The sequence below is a fragment of the Harpia harpyja genome, chromosome 15, assembly GCF_026419915.1.
Source record: "Harpia harpyja isolate bHarHar1 chromosome 15, bHarHar1 primary haplotype, whole genome shotgun sequence".
Taxonomy (NCBI): Eukaryota; Metazoa; Chordata; class Aves; order Accipitriformes; family Accipitridae; genus Harpia; species Harpia harpyja.
In genome coordinates, this window is record NC_068954.1 from 575529 (window position 1) to 600462 (window position 24934).

Genomic DNA, 24934 nt, shown 5'->3' on the forward strand with positions numbered 1-24934 from the left:
GGGGTGGGTCCTCATCTCCATCCCCTGTCCCCATCCCATCCCGGCCATGCCTCCCGGTCCTCGGGGTCTGCCTGGCTCCACCAGGTCCCTTTCCTGGCCCGAACAAGCCCCGGGTCCCTCAGCCTCTCCTCACAGGACAAGCGCTGCAGTCCCCTGAGCAGCTTGGTGTTCCTCAGCTGAGCTCGCTCCTGGTTTTTGATGTCTTCCTTGTATTAGAGGCCCTGGGACAGGACACAGAATCACGGCGTGCTCTAACGAGCGCTGAATAAAGAAGGATGATCGCTTCCCTTGATCTGCTGGCTGTGGTCCTACAGCTCAGGATGCTGTTGGCCTGTGGTGCCGGGGCACACGTTTGGCTTGTGTCTGCCCGGACCCCCGTGTCCCCTCCAGCAGAGCTGCCCCCAGCCTGTATCGCTGCTGGGGGCTCTTCCTTCCCAGGGGCAGGAATTTGCCTTTGTGTAGGGTCCCCGCTGGCCCCTTCCTCCAGCCTGGCTCGGTCCTGCTGGTGGCAGCTCTGCCCTCGAGTGTATTGACTGGTCCCCCGCAGATTTGGCCATCACAGAGTCACAGATTTGGGTTGGAAAGGACCCTCAAAGGTCATCTAGTCCAACCTCCTGCCATGAGCAGGGACATCTTCAACCAGATCAGGTTGCTCAAAGCCCCGTCCAGCCTGACCTTGAATGTTTCTAGGGAAGGAGCATCGACCACCTCTCTGGGCAACCTGGGCCAGTGTCTCACCATCCTCAGCATAAAAAAATCTCTTCCTTATATCTAGTCTGAATCTGCCCTCTTTCAGTTTAAAACCATCACTCCTTGTCCTGTCGCTATGGGACCTACTAAAAAGTCTGTCCCCATCTTTCTTCTAAGCCCCCTTTAAGTACTGGCAGGCTGCTGTATGGTGTCCCCGGAGCCTTCTCTTCTCCAGGCTGAACAATCCCAACTCTCTCAGCCTGTCCTCATAGCAGAGGTGTTCCAGCCCTCGGATCATCTTTGTGTCCCTCCCCTGGACCCGCTCCAACAGGTCCATGTCTGTCCTGTGCTGAGGACCCCAGCGCTGGACGCAGGACTCCAGGTGGGGTCTCACCCGATGGGAGCAGAGGGGCAGAATCCCCTCCCTCGACCTGCTGGCCACGCTGCTTTTGATGCGGCCCAGGACACGGTTGGCTTTCTGGGCTGCCAGCGCACATTGCCGGGTCACGTCCAGCTTTTCACCCACCAGCACCTGCAAGTCCTTCTCTGCAGGGCTGCTCTCAATCCCTTCATCCCCCAGCCTGTGTTGATAACTGGGGGATGCCCCGACCCAGGTGCAGGACCTTGCATTTGGCCTTGTTGAACCTCATGAGGGTCCCATGGGCCCACCCCACTGCCTGCCCAGGTCCCTGGGGATGCCAGCCCCCCCTCCCCGTCCTGACTGCAGGTGTGTCACCCGCAAACCCCAGCGAGTGCTGCCTGGCCGCCCCAACAGCCCGGGGACCCCGCTGCGGTGCCCGGCGGCACCCGCTCACCACCAGCCCCCGGCAGAGCACGGCTCCCCGAGCCGTCCACCGCACCCGCCACTCGCCAGACCCCACGTCCCAGCGCGGCCACACATGCTCAGCACCGGCCGTTCAGGGATGCGACATTTGCCTTTCCCCACCCCTCAGGGATGTCCCCCTGTCCCCGTCACCTTCCAGAGATGACCAAGAGGGGCTCACAAGGACCTCGGCAGCCCCTGGGCACCCTTGGGTGCCACCCCCGGGGGGGGTCAGGGTGTCTCAGGAGAGCCCCTGCCTGGTTGTCCTCCATTTTTGGCAGTTTTCCTCCTCCAGCCCCGTCTCCAGGCGCTTGTCACCCATCTCTGCCGTTCCCAGCCCCAGCCCGTTCCCTGGGCAGCCCCCGGCTGCGGGGGGGGTGGGCGCTGTCCCTGGCCCAGGGGTCCCTCACCCCCGCCAGCCCCTCTCCTGGGCTCTGTCCCATGAGGGGTCCCCACGGCCATGCTCAAGACCCCACCACCTCAGAGTCTGGCATAGGGACTGGGGGGGGTCCCCAGGAGTCTCACTACCCACCTGGCGCTGCCCGGCTGGAGGGGAAACTGAGGCAGAAGCTGCTCAGGGCAGTTTCCTCACCCACAGCTCATGGGGCAGAAATGGGGGGTCCCACTCTCCTGGGGGTCTGCACCCCCACACCCCAGTGCTGCATGAGCAAAGCCCCCCGTGCCTCAGCTCATGGCCCCCTGCACCTGGGACTGGGACCCTACTGCCCGCTGGGACCCCACCATCACTGGGACCCCACTGCCTGCTAAGACCCCACCACCCACTGGGACCCCACTGAGTGCCCACCAGGACCCCACCATCACCTGGACCCCACCACCCGTGCTGGGATCCCACCACCCATTGGGACCCCGTCATCGCTGGGACCACACCAACTGCTGGAACCCCACTGGGACCCCATCATCCGCTGGGACGCCGCTGCCCACCGGGACCCCACCGTTGCCTGGACCCCACCACCCGTTGGGACCCAACCACCTGTGCTAGGACCCCTCCACACCCCCCACCAGGACCCCTCTGCCCACCAGGACCCCCCCCCCCCCCGGGATGCCAAGAGGACATAGACCACAGGACCGCAGGGAGGGTTGTTTTTTTTTTCTCTTTTTTTTTTTCCTCTTTTTTTCTTTTTTTTTTTTGCACAAAAACAGTACATTTATTCAAGTGTTCTCCAGCACAAGTACATTAGAAAGGAGCTCGTCTGTATTATACTCTTCTGGGCACCAAAGAAAAAAAAAAAAAGGAGGATGGGATGGAAGCGGAACGGACAGACTTTCTACATCTGCTGCACGCATTGACCTTTAATTAGTTCAGAACAGCTATGTCACGAGCAATACTTACACAGATACAACAGAGTGCCGGGCAAGCCCCGCGGGCCAGAACCATACGGTGAAATGCACAGTATTCAGCGGCAATAAATAGAGAAGCGACCCTAAAAAAACAAACCAACAAAAAACAAAAGGAACGAACCGAGAAAGAGAAAAGTAGAAAATAAAACGGGGTGGGGGGGGGAAGAGCAGCTGGGGACGCTGGGCCGGGGCGGCCGCGGCAGCGCCGCTGGCACTGCCGGGAATGTGGCGGTCGGGCGCGGGCTGAGCCAAATCATAGGAGAGGAGGGTACCGAACTCTACGCGTTTATTCCTCGGTATGAGTACATGATTCCCCACAAATAGTTAAGCGTCAGCTACTTCAATGTCTAGGCTAAAACACATGAAATCTCTCGTTTAGTTTTCAAGTACAAAGTTAAAATGCCTTTTTGTTTTTTGTTTTTTTTTTTTAATAATAATATATAAGAGTAAAATAATAGTGCTCTTTGAAACTCCACTACAAGAAAACAAAACAAACAGTCATTGTCCAGACAGCAGACTTAATTTAACAATATATATTTTTAATAAAATGTTTTAGCACCGTGTTTGTCACCTACTCCCTCGGCGGATCTTAAGGAATTTAGGCTTTTTTTTTTTGTTTTTACTGTTTCATCTAGGGCTGTGCAACAAAATTTGTCTGTTTGTTTTAAAAAAAGATGTGAGTCGGGTACGTTAAAAACTGAACTCTTTCCCCAGGCGTCCCCACGGTCCCCACCACCGCCGGCGGCTGCCGCGGAGCTGCCGACGTGCCCCCGGCACCACCGAGCCGAGCCCGGCGCCGCCCTGGTGCCTTTCCAGTTGTGCCGCGACGGGAACCTGCTTCCCGCCGGCACCGGCTCCGTCACCGGCTCTGGCACCGGCTCCGGCACCGGCCTGGGCGTCCCAGCTGCGGGCGCCCGGGGCAGGTGCAGGAACCGCCTGGGACGCGCCAACGCCGCACCAGGCCGGCACACCGTGCTGCAGAGCCGGCTGGGACCCGGCCCGTGAAAGGTGCCGCGGGGCTGAGAGGGTCCCAGGGAAGCGCTGCGGCGCTGCGCCAGGCCGGTGCGGTGTGGCGGGGCCCGCCGAGACCCCCCAAACCCTGCTGCAGGGCCGCGCCAGGCTCCCAGCCGGCGCTGCAGGGCCGTGCAGGACCCGCAAACGGTGCTGCAGGGCCCTACAAGGCTCACCAAGGGTGCTGCACAGCTGTGCAGGATTTGCACCTGGTGCTGCAGGGCCGTGTAGCGCTTGCACCCGGCGCTGCAAGGCCATGCAGGACTTGGAAACAGTGCTGCAGGACTGTGCAGCACTAGCACCCAGCACTGCGGGGCCATGCAAGACCAGCACCCAGCGCTGCAGGGCCACACAAGACTCGCGCCCAGTGCTGCAGTGCCACGCAGGACCTGCAAACAGCGCTGCAGGGCCATGAAGCACTTGCACCCGGTGCTGTGGGCCATGCAGGACCTGCAGACAGCGCTGCAGGGCAGTGCAGGACCCACAGCTGGTGCTGCAGAGCCGTGCAGGACCTGCGAGCGGTGCTGCAGGGCCATGCAAGACTCGCGTGTGATGCTGCGGGGCCGTGCAGGACCTGCACCCAGCGCTCCAGGGCCACGTAGCACTTGCACCCAGTGCTGCGGGCCACACAGGACCTGCAAACAGCGCTGCAGGGCCGTGCAAGGCCCGTGCCCGGTGCTGCCACAGCAGGCGGGACTCGCGCGCGGTGCAGCAGTCCTGTGCCAGACTCGCCCCGGCGCTGCAGGGCAGCGCGGGATCCGGCCCCGGGACCAAGCCGGAGCCCACAGCCACGGCTCAGCACCGGGGCCGGGGGGCCGCGTCCCGCCTCGCCTCCTTTACCACCTGGCAAAGCTGGGCCCCGCGGTGCCCCCCACGGCGGCCGCCCTGCGCCCGCTCAGCTCCCCGCGCCGTCCACACCGACAAGAGGGGCCTCCGAAACCCCGGTAGCACCAGGCGCGGTGGGGAGGTGGGGGGGGCCCCGGGGCCACCCCCCGCCTGCCCCCGCCACTGTCGGTCCCAGCACCTCTCAGCACCTCTCAGCACCCCGGGGCCACCGGCGTGGCTCGCTGCCAATTAGCCAGCACCCCGCACCGAGCGGCCGGCGGCCCCTGCCTGCACGCGGACCCCCAGCACCTTTCACAGTTAGAGAAGAGACGGCAACGGGCCGGAGACCCTCGAGAGCCTCCCCCGCGCCGTAGCACCAGTCCCTGCCCCCGCCAGAGCCCCTCCGCTCCAGCACCAGGCACAGGATCCGGCCACCCCAGTGGGCACCGGGGATGTGGGGCAATGCCCCCGCACCGAGCCGGACCCACCGACCTCCTGCGGCACCCACAGCTGCCAGACAAGTAGCACCATCCACAGCAATGCCAGCACCTGCCCGCGTCCTGCCTGCACACTGCCTGCACGCACCACGGCTCCCCTCTGCACCGCCAACGCCGTTGCGGCACCCGGCCCCCTGCGGCCGGGGCTGCCTGCCCTCGACACCGACACCACTGCTCCTGCGGCATCCCCATGCCCACCGTGCACCTCTCGGGCACCCATCACCCCGGAAAGGGGGCACGGGGCCACCCCCGGCACGGGGCACCAACGGGACACAGTTGCTCCAAACCCACGCTCGGACAGAGGAGCGATGCCCCGAGCTGCCCGGTGCACAAGGCGCCGCCGCGGGCAGCACCGAGGTCCCATCCCGGCTCACCGGGGCATCGCCCTCCTGCCCGACCAGCCCGGCCCCGCGGATGTTAGCACCAGGGTCCGGGGACCCGCAGCCGTCCCCGTCCCGCGCCGGAAGCGCCCCAGCCACGCTCCGGCACCGCTCCGTCCCACGCTCGCTCCCTGCCTGCCTCCCGCCCTGCCCGCGTCTCTGCCGGCGCGACACCGCCACAGCTTTCGGCAAGAGCCCGATTCACAGCACCCGTGCCCCGTGCCGGCCCGGCAGGCAGCACCTGCGGGCAGGAGCAGGCAGGAACACCCCGCCGCTGCCGCCGGGTCGGGGAGGGGGGACAACCAGCACCGGCCCGGCCGGGGACGCCACGTACGCAGAAGAGCACCAGTACGTTTGTGCGCGTCGCAGGCAGGGCGGGCAGCGCGGGCAGGGCCGGGCAGGGCAGGGCGGCCACCACCGTCGCCGAGGGAGGCGCTTCCTTTTAGGACAGAAAAAGGTTATTGCATGACTCGGGATGGAGACGCTTCCCGCCCGGCCGCCGCCCCGGCCCCCTCCCGCGCCGCTCGCTCGGAAAGGCCCGGCACGTAAGGCAACATGGAAGCTGATGTCTCGACTCACCCCGCTGTTTAAAAGCACCATTATGAAGTCAGGTTGTACAGTAGTAACAGTACCTTTTATATATATATATATCTATATCTCATATCTATCATATATATATAAACTGTAAACAAGAGGTAACAGCGGCTTCTAGAATTTGCTTTCTTCAAGGTTTCCCGTGTGGTAGGCACCCAAAATACTGTAGAAAAGGTGTGTGTTGTGGTGTGTGTGTTCTCGGCTTCCCTGCCAGTTGGGTTGGCTCCATATCACCAGTGAACGGTGCTGGTGGAAAAGAGTGAGGCTCAGTCGCTGGGCGTTGCGGAGCCGGCCGAGCGCCTCCCTGCCGCTTCGCGCTCCCTCCAAGCTCGCCGGGCCGGCGGCCGGGGCCACGAGCTCGGCGCACGCTCGGCGCAGACGGAGCGGGTCTCCTTCGCCTCCGCCTCTCCCGGCTGGGGTTTCCCGCTGCCGTTTCCCCTCCTCCGAGAGCAGAGCTGGCGACGGCGTCTCGTCTCGCCCGCTGCTCCGAGAAGCAGAAACCAAACCAACAGAAAAACCCAGCCAGAAAAGAGCGGAAAATTAAAAGGTTACCCAAAAAAAAAATGGTTTTGGTTTTTTGTTTGTTTTTTTTTTCGTTTCGTTTTTGTTTTTTTTGTCGTTTTCGTTGGTTTTTTTTGTGGTTTTTTTTTTTAAATAGGCTAAAAGCTGAACATTGGAAATTCAGGAGAGGACACCGAACCCTTTCGCTCGGGGAGACGTGTGCTGGGTTCCCGTCGGGCTGCGAAATCCCGTCTCTTTTCTGGGTGCTGACTCTTCTCTCATTCCGTGTTTTCACTTCTCTTGGCGTGGATGGTTTTGTTTCTGACTCGCTCCGTGTCACCAGTTCCTGTCTGTCTCTCTTAAACGCAGGCAAAGTATTCCTTCAGGGGAGCAAAGAGATGGCGGATCACCGGCACGCTCCAGGATCTGCCGAGCAGTCTCTGCCGGGCCAGGCGGCTCATGTTGGACACGTCTGTGTAATGCACTGGGAAGCCGAAGACCCTGTGGGGACACGGGGAGGGGACGGGGAGCGGGGTCAGAGGGGTGCTGGCCCCGAGGGACGCGGCGCTACCAGCCCACCCCTGGCGCCCGCGCAGCCCCGCGGCGAGCCCTCGGCCGGCCGTGGTACCTCTCCATCTCCGTGCACCACAGGATGTCCTCCTTCTCGTTCATGAAGACGGGGAAATGCTGGTCCTTGCCCTGCTTGATGGAGTTGGAGCGAGTGGTGATAGTTCGCACTTTGCTGAACTGCAAGAGGCACAGTCTCGTCATGCCGGGGGGGGGCGGGATGGAGCCCCCCCGGCGTGCTGGCTGGGCAGGCAGGGTGGTCACAGGCAGGGTGACTCCCATCCCGGGGTACCGGTGCTGCCGCCACATCCCTCCTCCACCCTGATGGGACCCCTCCCCAAAAGGTGTGGGACCACCAGGGACGACCGCCGGACCCCACCGCCCCCTCGGCCACACCGTCCCCGCTCCCACCGGCTGCATTCCGCGTGCCGGGGCTGACCTTTGCTATCCTGCCGTGCTCCAGGCACTCCTGCAGCTCCAGCTTATCGTTGACTGTGGACGCGAGTGGCCTGGGGAAGAGAGACAGGGTGGGCACCACATCCCCATGTCCCCATGCCAGCACCTGCGTGGGCACAAGGCAGCTCTCCACCTGGGGTTTGTGGGGGGGCCAAGGCTGTTTTGGGGGGGCTGTGGCAGGCAATGGTGAGAAGCAGCCGATCCCTGTGGGAGCCTGCCCGTGGCCACCCGCTGTGTGCCACCGTGACCATCGTCCAGGAGGGACATGGAGGGCAGCTCCATGCCACCCCACCAGCACAAGGGAGCAAGGGCAGGACTGGCCTCTGTGGGGGCCACCGCTCTGGGCTTTAGGGGTGTGCTGTCACCCAGTGCCACTTTGTGAGCCCCCCACTCTCGCCCAGCACTGACTGGGGTCAGGGGACCCCCAGAGCCACATCCAGGCCAGGGGAGGACCCAGGGGACTGGCCCTTTCCGCAGCCCCCGGCAGCACCCTCCCTCCCGGTGCCGGACCAGGGGCTGCCGGCCGCCCCAGCCCCACAGCGGGCAGGGTGACAGGCAGGCAGCCGCCGCAGGCTGGCCGCAGCGGTGTGGCTCCGGGGTACTCTCACCAACCTGTTCATCCCGGGAAGGTTCCCCCAGAAGTACCGTGCCCTGTGTGCTGCAGACACTTCTTTGGCATCAATCATGACGGGGTTGGACTGCGAGAAGGGCGAGAGGTGAGAAGTCAGCGGGGCTCGGCAGCCCGCCGTGGGGGCAGGACCCTCAGGGTCCCCGGGGCCGGGTTCCGGAGGGTGGCGACCCCCCGGCACTCACCTCCAGGAAGCGCGAGATGTCCCTCTTGTCGCTCACCCCCATGGCCACCACGTTCTCAAAGAGCCAGAAGAAGGGCCGGTCGTCGCCCTCCTTGGGCCGGGCTTCGTGGAGCAGGCGGTAAAACTCGAAGAAAAGCCGCCCAGTGCCCTCTGGGCAAGAGAGAAGAGAGGGGCCGGTGTCAGTGGCGGGGGGCTGGTGGTGGGGGTCAGCCCCAGCCCGGCAGGGAGACACCTACCATAGAGCCCCTTCCTGGCCGGGTTGACGATGGAGAGGTCATTGCAGGGGCTCCCCCCGATCACCAGGTCGAAGGGGCCCCACTCCTGTATCTGCAAGAGGGAGAGCCCCCGGTGAGCCGGGCACTGCCCGGGGAGGACGCTGCCTCCTGCTTGGGGGACGGTGTGCCTGCCGGGGGGGACGCCTGGACACATAGTGGGGGTGGATGGTGGCCGAGCTCCCCGGCACGATGGTGAAGCCGTGCCGGTGAAGACCAGCACGTGGGGAGATGCAGGACAAGGGACCGGTCCCGTCTTGGGGAGAGAGGAGCGCTTTGGGGGGACACAGGGAGGGGGGAGCCGCGGGGGGACCGGTGGGCAGGACGTACGTGTTTCTGGGTGACATTTCGGACGTCCCCGACGTACATGATCTTGCCCTGGTGCCTCACCATGCCCACGGTGATGGAGTCCTCGCACACCTCCGAGGCGATGTAGCGGTCCACCTGGATGCCCAGGTCCTTCAGCACCAGCAGGCCTGCGGGCAGCGGGGCTGGGGTGGGCAGCATGACGACAACAGCCCCCCCCCCCCCTCCCCGTCCCACCCCGGCAGCACCATCATCCCCGTGCCATCCCTCTGCCCTGTCCCCCACCAGCGTGGACCCCCCAGGGCCCGGGGCAGAGGAGACGGTGCGGACTGCCCACGGGAATACCCCGCCAGGGGTCCCACAGGCGGCACAGGTCTGTCCACCCACCGCTGACACCCCGATGGGTGCGGGACCCCCCCACTCCGAGGCCAGACAGTTGTGGGGTGCAGGCAGGTTGCTCAACCCACTCTCTTCTACCCCCCACACCGGTCCCAAACACACCCCAGGGAGGGTCCCCGTGGGGGCTGCCAGGCCGGGGACCCCCACCCACCTGTGGCGATGCCGTCGAAGAGCGAGAGCACCCGGATGGGCTTCCTCTTCTCGGCCGGCACCGGCGGGTACACCTTCGGCGGGTCCTGAAAGCCACAGGTGGGGGTCAGGTGGGGAGGGGGAACACGGGAGGCGGCAGGGAGCCCGTCTGGGGCCGGGGGGTCCTTCTGCAGGGGCACTCACAAACTCCTGGTCGTGGTTGTTGGCGAAGAACATCTGGAGGCGCGAGGGCCAGTCCTCCCGCCGCCGCAGCAGCCCGTAGACGCCCTTATGGCCGCACATGTAGCAGTTCCAGGGGTCCTCCTTGATGGCCGCCTGGGCCGCCCCCGGGCCCACCAGCAGGTCCACGCACTCCACGCAGAAGCACCTGGGAGAGCCGGGAGCCGGTGTCAGTGGCGGGGCTGGGTCCGGTGCCCCCCGGCAGCATCCCCGCTATGGGATGCTGGGGGGTGAGTGCAGGCAGCGGTGGGGGGACGGCGTCCCCGGCACGGCCGTGCTGTCTCAGCCAGCTGCGCGGCCCCAGCGGGACTAAGGCCAGGCTGCGGCCACGTCCCTCGAAGGCCAGTGGCAGGGAGGCACGCCGGGACCTGGCGCGCTGCCCCAACCTCCGCCAGCCCCATGCAAAGACCCGCAGGTGGTACTTGTGGTATCATTGAAACCTCCCAGCCCTACACCAGGACTGGCATCACCAAAACCTCCCCAGCCCCATGTCAGGACTGGGGCATCACCAAAGCCCCACGCTGGGACTGTGGTGCCACCAAAACCTCCCAGTCCCTTGCCAGGACTGGGGCACCACCAAAACCTCCCCAGCCCCGTACCGAGACTGGGGCATCACCAAAACGCCCCAGCCCTAAACCAGGACTGGCATCCCCAAATTCCCATGCCAGGACTGGGGCACCACCAAAACCACCCCTGCTCCACATCAGACTGTAGAATCACCAAAACCTCCCCAGTCCCATACCGAGACTATGGCATCACCAAAACTTCCCAGCCCCATGCTGGGACTGGGACATTGCCACAACATCCCCCAGCCCCACACCAGGACCAGGGCATCACCAAAACCTGCCCAGCCTCATGCCAGGACTGAGGCATCACCAAAATGCCCCACTGGGACTGTGGCACCACCAAAACCTCCCAGTCCCATACTGAGACTGTCATCACCAAAACGTCCCAGCCCCACACCAGGACTGGCATCACCAAAACCCCACGCCAGGACCGTGGCATTCCCAAAACCTCTCTAGCCCCATGCCAGGACTGCAGCATCACTGAAACCTCCCAGCCCCACGCCAGGACCATGGCATCACCGAAACCTCCCCAGCCCCGTGCCGAGATGGCAGCCCCTGACCTGCAGCAGTTGTTGTTGCCGCACATGAGCACCTCGCGGCCACCGCAGCAGATGGTGCAGTAGGACTGGTAGCCATCGTCGTCGTACTGGTATGCGCACTCCAAGAAGCAGTTCTGGGGGAGAGCCAAGGTGTGAGTGCGGTGCGGCACGGCCCGAGCCCCGTGCCGGGATGCTGCTGCGAGGGCACCGGGGCAGCTCCTGGCAGAGCGGCCTGGCAGGTAGGCCTTCGGGACAGGGCGTTGGGGGGGACCCGGCCGTGCCCGCTTGCCTGGCGCTGGGGCTGCCTGTGCCACGCCGTACCTTGCAGTTTTGGCACATTCCTCCGATAAATAGAGGGTGCTCCAAGGTCACGTTGAGGCTCCCGCAGGAGATGCAGATGTCTGGGGACAGGAGGGGAGACGTAAGCCCCAGTCTCTGCCACCCCCTGGCACCCCGGATCAGGGCAAGCCCAGCACACGGGGAGCAGCCTGACCCCAAGCCACGTCTTGCTGCCACCCCCAGCAAACGCTCATCCCCGTGTCCGGGTCACACCAGCTTCACCCCCCTGAGCCAGGGAGCGGCAGAGCCCAACCCCAAACTGCTGGTGCCACCGGGACAGCCACTGCGGTATGACGGGGACCAATCCTGGGGACAGCGTAGCAGGGCTCCCACCGCCTCCCCGTCCCCATCCTGGCCCCACACAGCCCCCCCCCCCCCCCCCGCTGGCCCTGCCTCACTCCATGCCCAGGCTCAGCCCTTCCTGTGCTGGTGACCCCAGCCCCGTGCAGCGTCCCAAGGGTCCCCACCACCGTCCGGAGCAGTCCACCGTCACGGCTGCTGCTGTCCCTGCTGCCAGCCAGGCTGAGGGATGGGACAAGCCTGTCCTCTGGCCCTCCCTGCCCCTCCGAGCCCTCTCTGCCTCTCAGCTCTACAGCCAGAATTGGTGCCTGGCTGGGGAGGGACCCTCCACCCTGTCCCTGTCCCCGGGGAGCAGGATGTGTCCCAGCCCCGGAGCCGGGCACTGCCCCACGCTCACCTTCGATGTTTCTGCATTTCTGCCGGACCTCGTAAACGAGCCGCTCTGGGGAGGGAGAGAGGTGTCAGGGCACTGGCCCTGCCCCAGCCAGGTCCCCTCCACACAGCCCCCGCAGGGGGTGAAGGCAGGGGACCTGCGGGAGGGAAGGTCCCCGATGGAGAGCGGGACCTGGCCCAGAGCAGCTTTTGCCCCACAGCTCCCCCCCAGGGTGAGCACGGCCCTCCCGGCACCGGGACAAAGACCTGGCAGGGTCACAGCTGAGAAAAACCCGTGGAGGGTGGGTGGGTGGGCGCGGGGGCATCCCCGACCCCCCGGGCGGTACCTCGGGTGCGTTCGTCGATGATCTCCTTGACCTTGGGCTTCTCTGTTGTGCTTTTCCTGGGTTTTTTGGCGGGCGGGGGCGGTGCGTAGGCGGCTGCTTCTGGCTCTACCCACATCTCCGTGTAAACTTCTTTGTAGGGGTTTCGCTCCTCTGCAAGGGGCGCATGGGGTCCCGTCAGCGGGGTCCCGACGGCCCTGCGCGCCCGCAGGGAGACCTGCCCGCCCCACGGCGCTTCCTCTGCCCAAGCCCACACCACCCCGGTGACGCCGGAGTCAACGGCCGAGGGTCCTGGGGGACACTCGCCAAGGCCACTCAGCCTCCCCCCGCTCACCTTCGGGGGGCTCCAGGCCCTTGGGGCCGGAGGGCTGGAAGCCGCCCAGGGCCCACTCGATCATCTGCTTGTTCTGGATCTCCACCACCTTGGAGGTGTCCGTCTCGTCGTTTTCGGGGCATGCCGGGAAGATCTTCCCTGCTCTGCTGCTTGCCACCTGCCAGGGGAGCCGCAGGCCCAGCCATCACCCACCCACCCTGCTGAGGGGGTCCCCATCTTCAGACCCCTGCCCCAGCTGCTCCAGACGCTGCCCACTTTGCCCAGCCAGGCAGCCCCCAGCCCCAAAGGGACCTACATGGTCAGACTCCCCCACATTGCGCCACAAGAAACCCCCAACACCTCCCAGCACTGCCAAGAGACCCCCAGAAAGCCAGGACCTCCCCAGCATCACCCCACAAGGACTTCAGCAACTCCCCAGAGACCCCAAACTCCCCTATAGCTTCCCCAGCAGACCTCCAGACACCCTTGGCTAGGACAAGAGATTCCCAGACACCCCCAAGATGTCACTTACAGAGTCCCCTAGATCCCCCACCCTTTTAAGAGACACCCTGTGCCCCCCAGGATGCTGCTGGGTGCAGGAGGTGAGGCAGGGCCAGATCCTGGTGGGGCAGAGGGGCAGCTGCCTGCTCCCACACACCCTGTCCGGGGCTGGCAGGACGGACCCGCTTGGGCACCCATGTCCCCCCAACCTCCCGGTGCTGGGGCCGGTGCCCCCCCACAGCCGGTGCCGGCCTGCAGCCGCCGGTGCTCACCTGCAGCACCTCGTAGATGGCTTTGCGGTACATGGGCTGCTTGTTGTAGGTGGCCTGGTGGAAGGCGCTGGCGAAGGAGCTGAGCGGCAAGAGCTTCTCTACGCAGACCTGGGGGACAGGATGCGGCCGTGAGCCCGGGAGGGGACGCCTGGGGACAGAGGGGGCTGCCGGACCCCCGCCTCATGGGTGCCACTTACCACCGAGAACTTGCCGTCCCCGAACCACATCACCCAGCGGGTGCCCTCGGCCGCCCGGCTCCGGCCCGTCATCCACCAGGAGACGATGCGCCCGGGCCACCAGGAGAAGCCGCGCAGCTTGCCCCACACCAGCTCGCCGATACCGAAGCCCCGGCCATCCTGCGCCGCGAGGAGACGGGAGGAAGGTCAGAGGCCGGTGGAGAAGGGGTGCCCGCGTCCCTGGGGGGCAGCAGCCCCGCAAACCCCTCCACACCCAGCCGGCCCTGCCCTCACCTCGTACTCGGGCTCGTCGTCGGCCGACTTGGAGGTGTTCTTGTCGACGGCGTCGGCCACCACTGGCTCAGGCGTGGTGGCCACGTTGGGCGAGGCAGGGTCGGTGGGCTGCTGCGAGGCGGGGGGGCTGGCCTCCTCCTCCTTCTGGGGCTCTGCCCGCGGCGTCTCCTCCACCACGTTCATGACAGCGATCACCTTTGCCTTCTTCTCCGCCTGCGGAAGGGACACACACCGGTCAGGGCAGAGCTGTGGGGCATTGCTCACCCGGTGCCCCGACATGCGGGCAGGGGCAGGCAGGGGTGGGCAGGGTGCCTTGGGCCAGCCCGGCTGGGTGGGGGGCGAGCTCGGCAGTGCCACCCACACCCTGCTATGAGCCTGGCAGCCCCCCAGGGCAGCCCCCCAAAAGCCTCTCTGGGCAGCCGTGGACCCCTCAACCTGCACGGCCCTGCTGCCCCCAGCCACCACTCCCCTGCCCCGTCCCCGCAGGCTTGGGGTGCTCCCCTTAGTGCCCGTGCCTCAGTTTCCCTCTGCGGTCAGGAGGGGACAGCTTGGGGAGCGTTGGCAAAGCTGCCGGGGGTGGCTCTGGGGGAAAAAGGTGGCAACTGCCCCCCCGCCAAGGGGCTGCCCCTGCTCTGCCCCCCCCCCCCCGGGGGGGACTGTCCCTGCTCCCAGCCTGGCTCCCCCAGGGGTACGTCCCCCCAGGACACGGCCCTCGCCCCCCCAGCGATGCCAGCGGAGCGATGGCACCGGTGCTGGAGCCCTGCGTGCCGTCCCACCCCCATCCCGGCCTGGGGGCTGGCCTGGCCCCCCCTGCCCAGCCTTGCTGCCATGCCAGGTCCCCTGTCTGGCCCCCCCCTCGACCCCTTCCCCTCCCTGAGGGCACAGCCCCCCAGGGCTTGTCCATGTCCCCTCGCCCCCGGCTCCTCTCTGCCCTGGAGATCCCGGTCCCTCCTGACCCCCCCGGACCCCCCCCAGCGCCTGCACCGGGGTGCAGCTCCATTCCGAGAGCACACCCCCCCCCCCAGCACCCTCCACCTCTGTTCCGGGGCGCAGCACCGGGTCACCCGCTGCACCCGGGATATCCCGGGACACCCAGCACCCCCCAGACCCGTGTCACCCTTCTCCGGGTCGCCCGGTACCCCCCACGTCGGACCACCCCCCCCCCTCCCCGCCCCGCGGCCCTCCCCTGCCCGGGCACCCGCTGTCCCCGGGCCGAGCGTGCTGAACTGCGCTGGCCGGGCCGGGCCGGGCCGGGCCACTAAGCCCAGCGGTGCAGGGAAGCGCCGGGCTCAGCCGAGCCGAGCCGAGCCGGGCCGTCCTCCCCGCGGTGGCCACCTACCCATGCGGGCTGGGCGCCGCGGCGGGCCGGACCGAGCCGAGCCGAGCCGAACTGAGCCGAGCCAAGCCGGGCCGGACTGAGCCGAGCCGAGCCGGGCCGGACTGAGCCGAGCCGAGCCGGGTCGAGCCGAGCCGAGCCGAGCCGGACTGAGCCGAACCGAGCCGAGCCGGTCCGGTCCGGTCCGGGCCGCGGGGGCAGGGCCGGCGGTTCTTTGTCTGGGATCCCCGGGTCACATGGTGCCTCCCGGCCCGGCTGGTTGGCTGCGGCGGGGAGGGGCCGCGCGGCGCCGAGGGGACAGCCCGGCTCGGCCCCCCCCCCCCCCCCCCCCGCCCGCGCCTCGGCCCGGCTCGGCTCCGCTCGGCGACTCACTCGGGTCGGCTCGGCTCCGCTCGGCAAGTCGGCTCGGCCCCGCTCGGCTCAGTCCGGCTCGGCTCGGCCCCGCTCGGCTCTCTCACCGTGGCCCGCTCCCGCTCGGCTCGGCTCCGGTGTCTCCCCGCGGTCCGGTCCCGTGCAGTCCCGGGCTCGGCTCCCCGGCCACCCCGGCACCTTCCCCCGCTCCCCAGGCCCGGACCCGGGGTCGGGCGGCAGCAGCGGGCTGGGCCGGGGCCGGGGCCGGGGCCGGGGCCGGGGGGCGTTGCTCCGCGCTCACCCGGGCCGGGCCCGCTCGGTACTCACCGGCCCGGCGGCAGCGATCCCGTCCGGGCTGGGCTGGGGCGGCCTCCCCGCCGCGGGGCCGCTCCGCGCCGCCTTTTGTCCGGGGGCCGCGGCCCCCCCGGCCCCTTTGTGCTGCAGAGCGGCGGGACGGGGGGGGGGGGGGGGCGGCGGCGCCCCGGGGGGCCTCGCCCCGGCACGGCAGGAATCCGCCCGGGGGGCTCCGGGCCTGCCGGCCCCCCCACACCCTACCCCCGCCGGCCCAGTTCGCCCCAGTGGCAGACCAGTTGGGGACTGGCTGGCCGCTACGGGCTGGCACCGGCCCCGCTGCACCAGTTCAGCCCAGTACGGATGCTGGTCTGGGACCCCATCGCCCAGTTCAGCCCAGACACACACCGCACTGGTCTGGGACCCCACCACCCAGTTCGCCCATTGGCACACACCGACGCAGCACTGGTCTGGGACCACGTCACCCAGTTCATCCGTTGGCACACACTGACGCAGCACTGCTCTGGGACCCCATCGCCCAGTTCAGCCCAGACACGCACGGCACTGGTCTGGGACCCCACCACCCAGTTCACCCATTGGCACACACCGACTGCAGCACTGGTCTGGGACCACGTCACCCAGTTCATCCATTGGCACACACTGACGCGGCACTGGTCTGGGACCCCATCGCCCAGTTCAGCCCAGACACGCACGGCACTGGTCTGGGACCCCACCAACCAGTTCACCCATTGGCACACACCGACGTGGCACTGGTCTGGGACCCCATCACCCAGTTCGCCCATTGGCACACACTGACATGGCACTGATCTGGGACCCCATCACCCAGTTCAGCCCAGACACACACAGCACTGGTCTGGGACCCCATTGCCCAGTTCACCCATTGGCACACACTGATGCGGCACTGGTCTGGGACCCCATCACCCAGTTCAGCCCAGACACACACGGCACTGGTCTGGGACCCCATCACCCAGTTCAGCCCAGACACACACGGCACTGCTCTGGGACCCCATCACCCAGTTCACCCATTGGTACACACCGACGCAGCACTGGTCTGGGACTCCATCAATCAGTTCATCCACTGGCACACACTGACGCAGCACTGGTCTGGGACCACACCACCGAGTTCAGCCCTGACCCACATGGCACTGGTCTGGGACCACATCACCCTGTTCAGCACCAGACACACATGGCACTGGTCTGGGACTGCATCACCCAGTTCAGCCCAGACCTGCATGGCGCTCGTCTGGGACCCTGTCACCCAGTTCAGCCCAGACCCACACGGCACTGCTCTGGGACCCCATCATCCAGTTCACCCATTGGCACACACCGACATGGCACTGGTCTGGGACTATATCACCCAGTTCGGCACCAGACCCACACAGCAGTGGTCCGGGACCCCATCACCCAGTTCAGCCCAGACACACACAGCACTGGTCTGGGACCCCATCAACCAGTTCACCCACTGGCACACACCGATGCGGCACTGGTCTGGGACCACATCACCCAGTTCAGGCCAGACACATGGCACTGGTCTGCGACCACATCGTCCAGTTCAGCCCAGACACACACGGCACTGGTCTGGGACCCCATCACCCAGTTCAGCCCATTGGCACACACCGACATGGCACTGGTCTGGGACCCCATCACCCAGTTCAACCCAGACCCACACAGCAGTGGCCTGGCACCACGTCACCCAGTCCAGCCCATCCACACACACTGACACTAGTACTGGCCTGGTCTGGACTCAGCTGTCCCAGTTCAGGCCAGTCTGCAGCCCCAGCGGCACCCCGAGCCTGGGGCCGCGGCAGACCGACACCAGGACGGTGGGCTCACCGGGACAGGCTGCCCCTGCCAGCGGCTGCTGAGGCATTCGGGGGGGCAGGTACTGTCCCCATCACCCCTGGCCCCGCAGAGGAGCTGCAGCCGCGTGGAGAGCTGGACACCCCAAAACACGTCCCCTACTGCCTGCCTGCCCCACGGCACATTCCCCAGCAGTGGGATGTGCCACGCACGCCCCTGAAGAGCCACATGTCCCAACACACGAGAGCTGACGCACCCCAAAGCAGGTTCCCCCGACTCCGGACCCCCCCAAGGCACAGCCCTGAGCACTCAGACACCCCCCCAGCAGCCAGACGCCCCAAGAGATGTCCCCAGTGGTGGGCAGGACAAAGGCCAGGCAGGCGGCACGGCCGGCTGCGGCCGCAGGGGCTTTGCTGGTGTCACGAGGCCGGCGACGAGGACGAGGCGGCAGCACCAGCCACCCTGGCAGCAGCCTGTCACCCGTGGGCTCCACCATGTCCCCTCTCCTTCCCCACCGCTGGCGGCAGGCAGGGTCAGTGCCCCGTGGGACCCCCGGGTGGGAGGCCGGGCACCGAGCTGCTCGGGGGCTCGGGCAGGGTGCTGCGGGGTGCTGGCTCGAGCCCTTCTGCAGCACCCAGGGCGCAGGACCGAGCTGCGGGGTGCCGGCGTTGCCCTCCCGGCACGGTGGGGTGTTTTAGGGGAGTTTTTCACCGATGCCAAGCAGAGCAAGGAGCCCAGGTGGGAGCCGCAGTGGCAGCCCCGGGCTGTGGTGGGACATGCTTGGGGTGTCCGGCACCCCAGGACGGACCCTGCCAGCACCCCGGCAGGCGCTGCTGCCCCCGCTGCCCTCCCTGCCAGCCCTGGGGCGGGGGGGGGTCCCCGAGGGTCCCCCGGGCAGGCGGTGTCCTGCAGAGCGGTGGTTCCTGAGCTCCGGGACCCTTTTGTGTTGCAGAGTAGAGAGACAAAGGGGTGGATGGCTGTCACCCCCAGGCATGGGGCTGCCCCACAGGTGGGAGGGCTGTGGGGCTGGTAGGGGGGATGGCGGCAGAGCCCTCCTGCCCCACGAACCCCCCATCCTGCCCAAGGGGTGCCGGGGCCGACGGGACGGTACCTTGGCCAAACCGCCTCGCCCAAGGCAGCCCCCTTGGGACCCCAAGGGACCCCAAAAACCAGGAGGTGAGCAGCACCGGCCCCTCGGCATCACAGCGGGGTGTCGCAGCCCACGGGCACCCCGTCCCCTCCAGCACCTCTCGGCCATGCCAGAGCAACAAAGCTGCTTTGGGGACCTGGAATAAAATGATCTGGACACAAACCACCCCCGGCCAGAGGAGATTCCCGCTGGGGGGGGTGCTTCTGCTTTGTCCTCGGGGAGAGGCAAGAGTCAGGCGAGAGGCAGGAAATCTCCCATCCACCGGTCGTTAAAGCAGAGATAAGCTGGATCTCCAGGGGATGGGCACATCCAGACAATCAACCCAACCGCCGGCTCTCCTGCCCTCGGGCCACAGGCAGCTCTGCCCAGCCCCTGCCCCGTTCCTGTTCCTGCCCTACCTCCACCCCCATCCCCTGCCCCATCTCCATCCTCATCCCCACTCCACCTCCATCCCCTGCTCCATCCTCATCCCCACCCCCATCTCCATCCCCATTCCCTGTCCTTGCCCCTGCTCCATCCTCGTCCCAACCCCCACCCTCATCTCCATCCTCTTTCCCTGTTCCTTGCCCCATCCCCATCTTCATCTCCATCTTCATCTTCATCCCATCCCCATCTCCATCCACGGTCCCTGCCCCATCCCATCCTGGTCCTCATCTCCATCTCCATCCTCATCTCCATTTCCATCTCCTGTCCCTGCCCCATCCCCATCCACTGTCCTTGCCTCATCCCCATCCCATTCCCATCTCTATCTTCATCCCATCTCCATCCTCTGCCCCTGCCCCATCCCCAGCCCTGCCCCTCGGCTGGCACAGGGTTAGGGGTGCACAGCCCACACCAGGGCCCAGCTGAGGGTGTCCCAGCAGGGACGGGCAAGGGCCAGCGCCCGGACCTGTACGTTACTCCTCCGGCTGCAGCCCTGGGGCTGGCGAGCGGCAGTGATGGCCCTCAGAGGCTGTGGGGGGTGAGGAAGAGGAGGGAAGGCTGGAGGGGGCCAGGCCGCCCCTGTCCCCGCTGCAGCAGGGCTGGTGACCCCAGCCAAGCTGCTGGGACGTTGCCAGGCAGCCTCTGCCCCCCCCAAACAGCACTGGCGTGCTGGTGCACGGGTGGTGGGTGTCCCTGCCGTGGGGGGCACGGGTCTGTGCTTGCCACATGGTGGGGGAAGCCCCGGCACCGTCCGGGGATGAGGAGCGGCCATGCCTGGCCGATGGGATGCCACCAGCCCGCTACACTCGCTAAAAATACACCCCAGAGGTGACTGATTACAGGTTTGGGGACCTCCGCAGAGGAAATAGCCGGTGCCGAAGGGCTCCAGTTTGGCGAGACGAGGCAGGGCTGGCGCCGGCGCCAGGCAGGTTTGCCGGGCATGGGGGACCGTGCTGTGGGGGCCCCTTCCTGGGAAGGGGTTCTGTCCCCCAGCCCTCTGGGTCCTCGGCACCCCCAAAGGAGCAAACCCCTTTGGGGCACGGCCAGTGCTGTATGGGAGCACGGCCAGCACCGTGTCCGGCACGGGAAGCTCACCGGAGCAGGGGGCAAGGTCAAGGCTCCCCACTGCGACGGAGCCACATGGGCTGTGGGTGGCATGTCCCGTCCCCGGGGACCTCATCGCTGACACCACCAGCAAGTGACAATTGGTGCTGGGTGTGCAGCTCGCAGGCGGTTGTCAGCCGAGATCGGGGGCAAAAGGCTGATCCAGCCTGAAAACGTTTCAGGCTTTCTCCCCGTAATGAAAAGAAAACACTTATTCTTATTAGAAAAATAAAAGAATTAAACGCGGCTAAATTCAGCATTGTTTGAGAATGAGAGACTCCTCAAAAGAAGTATTTTGATTTTTTTAGCATTTTTTCCCAATTATTTTTGGCTGACGAGCGATTCTGGCTGACCTGAATCTGCATTTGTTTTGGCGAGCGAACCGTGTGTTGGAAAATTGTTACTCAGCGGTTGCAACCAACCTCCCTGGCTGTGCCGAGCTGTGGTTTGCCCCGCACGCTTGGCGTGACACAGCATGGCCGGCAGCTGCCTGCACGGGCCGGCACGCAGCGCGGGCAGGGGTGGGGGGTTGCGAGGCCGGGCACCGCCGGGGCAGCCACCGCCAGCCCACGGCCAGAGCCCATGGCGCAGGGGTCCGTCCGTGGCACTGCCGGCAGCAGCTGCAGTGCTGCTGGTGGCCAGAGCGCGGCTGCACCGGGGCTGCGCCGCTCTGTGGCTGCAGGCAAACGCCTGCATCGCTGGTGCCCCCCACGCCGGGCAGGGGCAGCAAACCACGACCACGACCACGCGTTTGGCAAACCCCCCTCCAGGCACGCAGCCCACCTGCGCCTGGGGGTGCCCACCCCGGCCGGGACACCCCCCAGGACACCCGCCGGCTCCACCAGCCCACCCTGTGCCTGGCTAAACCTCTGCCCCGGGCAGCAGCCGCACGCAGACCCTGGGTGCACCCGTGATCCCCCCCCCCATCCCTGGCTGCCAGCCCCTCCCGGGGCGGCGGGACCCCCTGTGCCCATGCCGACCACCCCGGGAGGAGCTGATCCACGAAATCCACTGGCACAGCCACCCTGGCCGTGCCAGCCGTGCCCTGTGCCCTACGGGGATGGCCTGGCCGTGCCAGCCGTGCCCCGTGGGATGCTCCGGCCGTGCCAGCCTCCCCCTGCCCCTGCGCGGTGCCAGCATGGCGGCGCTCGGCAGCGCGGGGCTATAAATAGTGCCGGGGGGGGCGGCGGTGGCGCGAGGGGACCTGTTGCCAGGGAGACTCGCCGGCATCGGGGGGACGACGCAGAGAACAGGGCGAGGCGGGAGCGGTGGGGACGCCGGTGGGAACGGGACCACCGGGGCGCCCGCAGAGCCCCTGCCCCACAGGACCCCCCGGAGCGGCTGTCGGCACCGCGGCCTGCCCGCAGCCCTGCGCCTGCGCCGCGGCCGGGGCTCCCGCCGCCGCCCCAGCCTCCCGCCGCTGCCCTCGGCTTGGCCGATTTCGGCTGCGTCACGGCGCGCACTGGTTCCCCGGGAAACCGACAGGAACGGCACATCCCCGCGCATCCCTCGGCACATGCCGCGGAAGGGCCCCACGCTGCCCGCGCCGGCAGGCCCCCTGCGCTGGTGGCCGCGCACACTGGGCCCCTGGCCCCCGGCTTATGGTGGTCCCCGGCTTATGGTGGGCCCCGGCGGGGGGCACAGGCACGAGAAGTGAAGCTGCCCGCCATGGCGCAAATACCGGGTGCAGGCAGTGCAGCGGCACTGCCGCAGCGGTCCCATGGGGAGCGCCCGCTCCACCGCCAGCCCCGCGGCACGGCATGGCACAAGCCAGGGTGCCCTGCGTGGGGGGGGTTGCCCGCCTACGCCCCCACCCTGCGCTGACCACCCCTCATGCAGCCGGTCACCCTGGCACTGCCGGTGGCCGGCAGAGCGCTCTGCGCGTGCCATTTTGCCGGAGCTCTGCCTGCTGTCATTAGTGATGCTGCAATTCGCTGTGGGACCCTTGGAGACAGCTAGACGCCGTGGGGCTTGGGGTGCTCGAACCGGGCAGCACCGCGCAGCCCACCCTGTCCTGGCATCACCGCCACGCCGCGGTGTCCCCCCTCCCTGCTCACTCCAGCGGCGTCCAGCTCCTTACCTCCCTCTTCCAACGGGCCAGCCACTCGTCCCGCTTCCTCTTGCTGATGTAGTAGGGGTCCCCAGCCTGGAAGGTGTGCCGCTGCATGGGCCGCTGCCGCAGGCTCGACTCCCAGCCCAGCCCGCCGCGCAGCCGCCCGCGGGAGCCCTGCCGCCGGAGGAAGAGAGAGGAGGCTGAAGGCCACGGCTCCAGCGCTGCCGCGGGCACCAGGAACGGCAGCGTGGTGGGAGCCGTGGCCCGGGACAGGCAGGGCTCTTGGGGGCAGAGGGGAGGACGGGGGACAGAGCGGAGCTGCTCGGGGGGGCTGGAGGTCAGCACCCCGCTTGGGCATGCTGGGACTGGCCGGGGGAGACGGGCACGGGGGACGCTGCCCGCGTGGGTGCACACACACGTGCACACGCATACATGCTCTGGCCCACATCCGCACCAGGACTGGGCACCATGCCGTGGCTGGCTGCACCTCGGCGGGCGCTGTCGGCACCGTCCTGGGCACGGATCTGCCCCAGGCTGACGTGCTCTGCCTGGGCACCTGGGGGAGGCGAGGGGTCAGTCCGGGCAAGCGCTGTCCCGTGGGCAGGTGGGCTGGATGGAGGGGGGTTCACCGGCCTGGCCACGGCTCGGTGCCGTCTGGTCCCCAGCACAGAAGCAAGTGCTGCCCGGTACCCCGGCTGTGTCGGGGTGCAGGGTCTTATTTTTTTCGACCCCTGTCCTGCTGGGGACCCCCCCCCTTGCAGCTCCCCCATGGCTGCTGGCACCGAGGGACCCGAGGGTGCCAGTTCCCGCGGGCACGGGGAGCACCGTGCTGGCCGGTGGGCTGCAGGGCCGTACCCGTCTCCTGCGGGTGCCTCGGTGCAGCCCCCAGCGGGGACCTGGCCCCGGGACATACTTGCCTCCATTTTCAGGGTGTCGAAGTTGTTTTCTTCCTTCTCTTCCTTGCCTGCACACAGAACAGAGAGGAGCCATCAGCTGGGGGGATCAGCTCGGTGCTATGGGGCAGGGCACCCGGGCCCCCGCAGGGGAGAAGGGAGCCCACCTGGGACCCCCCAGCCCGGCTGGGGGCCGGCTTTGGGCCGGGGAAGGGCACCCATCGCCGCCGTGCGAGGCCTGGGCCATGCTCCCCGGGGGACGCCGGCTGCCGGGATGTGAGCTGGCTGCTTCCGCGCCCCCTCCCCGCACCCCGGCTGGGGGGTCTGGGGGGTCCGGGGGAGCAGCCCCCGCTGAGGCCGGAGCAGGCAGGGGAAGCGCGCGGAGCCCCGCTGGCTTCCTGTGCTATCGGCACATCTCGCACGCTGCAGGTACGCGCCGAGCCGCTGCCAGGAAAGTGGATAAAAATAACACCGACCGTTTCTGGGGCTGCAAACCTCCGCGCACCCTGAGCTGCTGGGGGCTGGGGCCAAGCGGGGGCAGCCGGGCCAGAGCGTGGGGTGTGCCGGCGGGCACATGCGGGGGCACCCACCCGCCCATGCCTCGTCACGGGCACCGCCAGGGCCGGTGGGTGCCTGTGCCGGGAAGGGGACCTCCGTCCTGGGTGCCGGCATCCCTCCGCCCTTTGCCCTGGCCGGCCCGGCACAGACCTGGGCTGCAGGGGAGGGGCTCGGCTGGGACCCCCCGTGCCCCCTTGCCGGCTGAACATGCGCCCTGTTTTGCTGCAACGTCCCCCAGGTCCTGGGGCTGTGCTGCAGCCACGGCCCCCCCGGACGCCCACGCAGCCCCACGTGACACCCAGACAGTCCCTCGCAGCCAGCCCGTGGGGACCAGACCCCTCCATGGCAGCCAGCCCCCACCCCAGAAGCAGTGAGGCCCGAGCAGGAGAGTGGCCGAGAGCCCTGCTCTGAGTGCTGGCGGACAGCGAGGGACACTGGGGGACACGAGCTTTCTGGCTCCGTAGTGAGGGCAGGAGTGTGTGAAAGCCCTGGGGGTGCCTGGGCAACCTGTCCTCCCGGTCCTGCCCACAGGCACCGGGATCTCAGGTGGGGAAACTGAGGCACAGGAGAGGGGACCTGGCCTCTTCCGAGATGCTCGTCCCCTCTGTCACTGGGTCCAGCAACCCAGGCACTGGGACTGGCCAAACTGGGAGCACCGACCAAACTGGGGACAAGCAGCTGGTGCCTCCCCACCCCTCTGCCACCCTGCTTGCTGCGCGGCTGGGGGGCGCAGAGCCCAGCGCCGGGCCGTAACCTGTGCCAGGGCTGCCGCAGCGCCTTCCTGCGACAGGCCGCAGTGGCCCCGCTATCCCACACATGCCTGGCACGGATGCGGCTCGGCAAAGACCCCGGCCTCAGCTCCTGCCCGCCCCAGCACCCTGCAGCAGTGCCGTGCCCCATGCTCTCTGCCGGCCCGCTGCACCGACAAGCCAGGATGCAGCTACCGACTGCCCGAGACCTTCCCCCACCGGGGATTTCGGCAGGGACGGGACTTGGTCGGACAGCGAAGGGGTGCAGAGCTGATGGGGTGGCTGGTAAGTCGTGCTTGGGCAGCGCTGGAAGAGCAGGTCGTGGGCC

At 67.2% G+C, this 24934-nt stretch overlaps 2 protein-coding genes across 3 annotated transcripts in view; one reads left to right on the plus strand and one right to left on the minus strand.

Annotated features, from left to right (window-relative positions):
• Nucleotides 1-24934, plus strand: part of OST4 (oligosaccharyltransferase complex subunit 4, non-catalytic) — a 130863-nt gene that overhangs the window by 76098 nt on the left and 29831 nt on the right. The window lies entirely within an intron of this gene.
• The window catches only part of DNMT3A (DNA methyltransferase 3 alpha), a 46643-nt gene continuing 25160 nt past the window's right edge, over nucleotides 3452-24934 (minus strand). For both annotated transcript variants that reach the window (XM_052809540.1, XM_052809539.1), the window contains exons 5-23: nucleotides 23324-23370; nucleotides 22434-22580; nucleotides 13878-14090; nucleotides 13605-13763; nucleotides 13408-13515; nucleotides 12656-12812; nucleotides 12325-12474; nucleotides 12003-12047; nucleotides 11288-11367; nucleotides 10988-11100; nucleotides 9826-10009; nucleotides 9644-9728; nucleotides 9118-9263; nucleotides 8752-8842; nucleotides 8517-8665; nucleotides 8316-8401; nucleotides 7687-7756; nucleotides 7309-7427; nucleotides 3452-7181 (exon numbers count right to left, since the gene is read on the minus strand). In XM_052809540.1, coding sequence (XP_052665500.1) covers nucleotides 7040-7181; nucleotides 7309-7427; nucleotides 7687-7756; nucleotides 8316-8401; nucleotides 8517-8665; nucleotides 8752-8842; nucleotides 9118-9263; nucleotides 9644-9728; nucleotides 9826-10009; nucleotides 10988-11100; nucleotides 11288-11367; nucleotides 12003-12047; nucleotides 12325-12474; nucleotides 12656-12812; nucleotides 13408-13515; nucleotides 13605-13763; nucleotides 13878-14090; nucleotides 22434-22580; nucleotides 23324-23370 — 2291 coding nt within the window. In that variant the 3' untranslated portion in view covers nucleotides 3452-7039. The remainder of the gene's footprint in view (nucleotides 7182-7308; nucleotides 7428-7686; nucleotides 7757-8315; nucleotides 8402-8516; nucleotides 8666-8751; nucleotides 8843-9117; nucleotides 9264-9643; nucleotides 9729-9825; nucleotides 10010-10987; nucleotides 11101-11287; nucleotides 11368-12002; nucleotides 12048-12324; nucleotides 12475-12655; nucleotides 12813-13407; nucleotides 13516-13604; nucleotides 13764-13877; nucleotides 14091-22433; nucleotides 22581-23323; nucleotides 23371-24934) is intronic.